Source organism: Schistocerca americana, chromosome 2 (genome assembly GCF_021461395.2).
Source record: "Schistocerca americana isolate TAMUIC-IGC-003095 chromosome 2, iqSchAmer2.1, whole genome shotgun sequence".
Classification (NCBI taxonomy): domain Eukaryota; kingdom Metazoa; phylum Arthropoda; class Insecta; order Orthoptera; family Acrididae; genus Schistocerca; species Schistocerca americana.
This window is the reverse complement of record NC_060120.1, coordinates 975,489,440-975,495,176: the sequence shown is the minus strand read 5'-3', so window position 1 is coordinate 975,495,176 and position 5,737 is coordinate 975,489,440. Positions and strand designations below refer to the sequence as shown.

The window sequence follows — 5,737 nt, the reverse complement described above, 5'->3', positions numbered from 1 at the left end:
TGTTAAGCTGAGGCTCTCCCAGCCACCAAACCAATGGGTGTCCACCAATCCGAGATGCCACTTGGCCCAAATCGAGACAGGGGATCTCACCCTGGAAGTTCTACATTTCCTTCACTCAATATGGCTTGGCAATTCCCCCGTCTCTCTACTAACGGTATTTCCAGCTCAGACGGACATGCCAGAACCTGATACAGTGCAAATGCCATCATTCTAGATTGCATATACCTCAGGGTTACTCTGTTCGTGAGTGTAAGTCACACTAGGCATAGAGTGTGCAGACTACTACACTTCTATGGATTGATTACCATAGTCCATGGTTTGAAGCACAATACACTGCACCACCTGACATGGACACGAGTTTACCGTAATAATATGCTAGGAAATAGAGGTTTCAGCTATTCTGAGCATCCCACTTACCTCTGCTAGTAAAGACATGAAAGTAGGTAGTGGTTTCTGGTACAATCATATGTATTTTGGATTATCCATGTCTTTCAGTTACCACTGCAGTCTAGTGTCCTCATTAACACGGATGATCGAGAGCCTGCTACATACATCATCATGTGACCACCATCAGCTTGTCCACACAAAGAAAACTAACACCACTGTATGCCAGATATCAAGAAGAAGGGACACTGAAGACAGACGCAGGCTGGGGGTACAGTGGTATGCAAAGTAGAAAGCGGTTGACACAGAGGAAACTGGATGCCACCAGATGGCACAGAGGATGGCTCGCTCCTCTGTTACCTTGTGGTGGTGGGAGTTGACACTTGTGTTCAGAACAAGGAGTGGACTTGCTGGCAGGAGCCGTCAGCCACACAAACCAGCCTAATGATGGGTGGCCTCGCCTGCGCCCGTGGCAGCTGGGGGCTCACTGTAAAGGGCTCCGAGCTGCCTGAGTACGGGAAGACGCCGCCGAGGATATACTTGTAGTGGCCCAAATGCCGCAGCCGGTACACGCCGGGCTCCACGTCCTCGGGCACCGACCACATCACCGTCGCTTCGCTCATCCCCAGTGGAGTGGAAGTCCGCCGCCAGAGGAACCTGCCGGAAACCATATGTTATTATCATTAAAGTAATGTGAATAGAAAGGAAAAAGCTTAGTGCATACTTAAGCCACACCCACTCCAACACATCACTCTGCCTCACCTTGCTTGAAATTTTAATACAATACCCAGCAGCCTGGACTTTCATATACACTACATCACCATAATCATCCTCATCCTCACCATTCCCATCATTATTATCGTCATCCATACCGCCCTCATCCTCGTGATTCTTATTTTTTCCATATTCACGTCTTCCTCATATTATCCTCAGCATCGTCATCCTCATAATTCTGCTGATCCTCAAGGTCCTCAGCCTCACTGTAATCATAAATGTACTTCACGTTGTTTTCGTCCTCAGCATCACAAATGCTATCGTTGCCGTCATCCTTTCTGATCTTAGTATCCCAGGAATTCATTCATGTAACATCTCGACTCAGTCCCCATTAAAGTCTCTTTCGGTTAACTATTTTTGATAGATATGCTGAAAAATAAGTTATAGACATATTTGACTTACTACGTGCTGCGTGTTACATTTATCACACACACACACACACACACACACACACACACACACAGGAAAAGAAACCATACATGTCAAACTTAATTAATGATTTCAGGTGCAATTGGTCCTCCACCGAAAAATGTTCAGTCACTACAAAGAGATGAATTATTTACGTTTTCCGTTAGGACTTTTTCTTCTTTCTTCTTAGCTCTTAATCACACTTTCTTTCTGTTGTCTCTCAGCGAAAATTTCTGAAATGGCTGCAGGTGTCGGGCACAATAACATAAAATTTAATACTGAAACCGCTGATCTAGAGCATCACTGGCCATCTTTAAATCACAAAAGGAATGCCCGTTAATGCACTTTTCTCTGTGAAATTGTGTGTAAACTACTGCTTCCTCTTATGATGTGGAGTTGGCCAATGAGAGGTGAAATCGCTAATTCAAGTTTTACATGTTATCCATTTTAAGATTGATTTTACCAATCCCTGACGGCTCCTTCACGACTGAAACTTCTTTGTTTCCAAAACGGCTGAGACGGTTTGATTTTCTTGCTCTGTATTTATTATCCGGCTAGGATATCTTCAATATCTGAAGAGAGGTACTTTTCAGTGTCACTGGTCCATTTGATTTTGTTCTTTTCATTGTCAAAATACTGAATAATTTATTTCGTGGACCGGTTTTCTCTGATCTTTTTTTCAATAAGTGCAGTAATAAGAAACTGGACACATTAGGAAAATGGGAGCTTCAAATGACAATCCAGTCACCAAGCTCAAGGTGCATCCTGGTTTTCCTAGATTACATAAGGTAAATACTAAAAAGGTACCTTTCAAAAAGGACACAGCGATTTTATTCCGTCCTTGCACTATATTAGCTTATGTTCCTGTCTCTACATTAGTCCTTGTCGGCGTAGTCGATGGGAAAAATCTTCCTATCTCTTTCCGGTTCCAGCGGTTTTCCAAGAAAATTTGTCTTTCTTTTTTTTTCCTTCGTCATTCCTCAGTTTTGCTCTTGTTTGAGAGTCCATTTTCACTGAATTGCATGGAGTATCTGGGTCTTATAATTTCAATACTTGCTTTGTATATCTTGCATATTAGCACTTTCTGAAACTTAAAATCGAAACCCTATTTTCCCACGCACTAGATATTTCGCTGCTAAAAAAAGTTTCTGCTCACACGCATCTATTTAACTCGCAGATTAATTTTTATGCAGTTCCTCTCAGCCTAATTTTCTATCTACATCTCTGGCTTGGAATATGCACGTTTACCACCAAGCTTCAAACATTCAGCTTTCATAAAATTTGTTGCGTGGAAATTCGCCACGTGTAATGTTTCCTCTGAGTGCATCACAAAGGATGCCAGAAAACTCTGGACTGCTGTTAAGTCTTTCTTTCCCTTCACGTCACTGCTGACCTGCTTTAGAGAAGGATGTGCGGTTTTTTGACAGTTTTTCTGCTGAGGTTGGGACGCTGTTGCAAGTACATGCAGAATTATGTGAGTACAAAAGAAAATTTGCACCTGTAGTTTAGTTTCCATGCCTTTAGTAGGTGTTGATATGTAAATCGAGTGTCGGACAGCGATTGGAAAGTGGTACATGACGCAAACAGAACAAATGAAGGGACGAATGAAATCCCTTGCTGCTCTAAGCCCGGGTAGGCAATATCAGTTAATAAAGTTAACGCTGGATTCAGCGACGTGGGTCCGTCGACTGTTAGGGAAAGTGGAGGAGCTGCGAGCGGCTGTTAATACCTTGTTGTTGGTGATGGTATGAAAACAAGACGTATTTTCACCAAAGCTACTGACAAGTTGGTGAGCCGGCCGGTGTGGCCGTGCGGTTCTAGGCGCTTCAGTCTGGAACCGCGTGACCGCTACGGTCGCAGGTTCGAATCCTGCCTCGGGCATGGATGTGTGTGATGTCCTTAGGTTAGTTAGGTTTAATTAGTTCTACGTTCTAGGCGACTGATGACCTCAGAAGCTAAGTCGCATAGTGCTCAGAGCCATTTGAACCATTTGAACCAAGTTGGTGAGTGGAGGCCTTTCTAAAATCCATGAAGGTAGCATCTTTCTGGAAGAGCTTATGATTTTCACTAACGCTGACACGTATCACCTAGCGGGGTCGGAAAATATTGTTATGATTTTTATGTTATTCGGACGACATGAAAATGATCACAAGTTTGTGCGACCCTTGGGACAGCGCGACGAAGGTAATGAAAAAACGTAAATTGACCAAAGCTTGAAGGTAAGACGCCAGCTGTCTCGCGAAAGACTACTTACTTGAATCAGGTATCTAGTAAAATACTACATCCCTCACGTATCACTCCGGTAAGGCCCTCTAAGTCAAGGTTAGCGACTACAGAGGTATTAAAGAAGTATTTGTTCCCGCGCTCTACACACCAACGGAACGAGTGTTAGAGATATTTAACCAGTCTTTCTTCCCGCACTCCGTACACTAACATAACGGTTGTTTGTGTGGTCTATGATTACGGACCACTTTTCTTTCATGAACTGTCACAATCTCTTTATATGCGCAAATGCAGGAAATGGCTGCAGTTTTGTAAAACCGAAATCGTAGAGCAAATATACGTGTATTGCTACGCAATTTCTTTATCAAGCAAATATATACAATGATTCCGATTTTTAATAGAGAAAATATTTAATTTTGTGCTAGTAAACAATAAATAAACCAGAAGTGTAAAGTGACGTCGCACTAAAATAAAGTTTCGCCGTTTTAGAAAGCTAACAGCTCAGATGTCGAACTGTCTGCAAAAAGCGACAACTTACAGTGATATCAGCTACACGAACGGATATTTTACTTTCACTGTGTAACTTAGTTTCAGGAAGCTGCAACAAACACAGGCTTCAACCCCATCTCCTAAGGAACTCAAACAATATATAGCTCGTCAGTTTTATTACTGTCTCTGTTTATTGTTATATCCAAGAAATTTATTTGCTTTTGTGTTTCTTTTTCTGTGGTGAACTGAATATTTTTATATTTATTGTTTATGTCTGCTTGAATTTTGTCTATTTTCTCTGTTGGTTCATCTACCATACAGATATGTAATCCACATATCTGCACCAGTTAACAAATTTGTATCCTTCCTTTGTGATGACTGTAACGAAGATCGTGTTTTCTATGTTGTTGAAGAATATGTTTGCCAATGTTCCTGTTGCTGCGCATCCCATTGGAAACTCATCTCTTTGTAAGTAAAATCTCTTTTAAAATTGGAAGTAATTTTGGGTTGTGGTTGCTTTGAGAGCTTTGGTTACTTCATTAATATTGTCTGCAAGTAGTTTTTTGTGTGTCAGTAAGTTTCCTTCAACTAGTTTTATTATGTATGCAACAGGTATCGAGGTGTCCATGTTCTCTATGCCGAAAGAGATGAGTGATGCTGTTTGTGGAATGTGTAAGTCTTTTATTTGTGTTATGAGTTCATTTGTGTTTTTTACTGTTCTACTGTTCTTCATTTCAAAACGTTGCATTATGATTTTTTCATGTGTTTTGCCACACGGTATAATGGTCCTATCATGAAATTAATCACAGGCCTTAACGGAATAAGAGGTTTGGGACCTTTGGGTTGAGTGCTGAGTGTTGGTGGTTTTGGGTTCCACTGTGTGATGTGTTGGTTTTGTTTAACTGTGATTATGTGTTTGATGTGATTTAGGTTGTTTTTTATGTATCTCTGGAAACGTGCTGTTGCATCATATTTCAGTTTTGAGATGTTGTTAGAGGAGATAAAATCTTTAGTTTTTTCTATATATTTTTCTCTATTGATCAGTATTGTGTTGTTCTCTTTATCAGATTTTGTGACTATAATATTGTTAGACTGTAATTTTTCTTTTAATTTCTTACAGCTCTTGTGATTATAACATTGTTAGACTGTGGTTTTTCTTTTAATTTCTTAATGAAGTTGTTTTCTGTTTGAACTTTCCTGTTTTACTCATTCTTTGACTTGGTGAATGTGTTGTTTATTTCTTTATTCATAAGTTCTCCTGTTAGCCCAATATTTACAGCGCTATTTTCTTATTTATCTTCCTCTGTGATGGCGCTTTTCGTTTTTGCAATCAGATTTTCTATGTAGCGGTTATCTATTTTTGTACTGATGTTGTGTTTGAGCTCTTTCTGTAATATCTGTGTCTCTTTCTCTGTTAATTCTGTATCTGTATCTTTATTAGTTTTGGGTGACATTTGTG

At 40.5% G+C, this 5,737-nt stretch overlaps 1 protein-coding gene across 1 annotated transcript in view; it reads right to left on the bottom strand.

Moving 5' to 3' along the window:
* Positions 1-450: 450 nt before the first annotated feature.
* Positions 451-5,737, bottom strand: part of LOC124596347 (neutral ceramidase-like) — a 250,713-nt gene continuing 245,426 nt past the window's right edge. Inside the window, exon 13 of the mRNA XM_047135449.1 lies at positions 451-1,041. Coding sequence (XP_046991405.1) covers positions 774-1,041 — 268 coding nt within the window. The 3' untranslated portion in view covers positions 451-773. The remainder of the gene's footprint in view (positions 1,042-5,737) is intronic.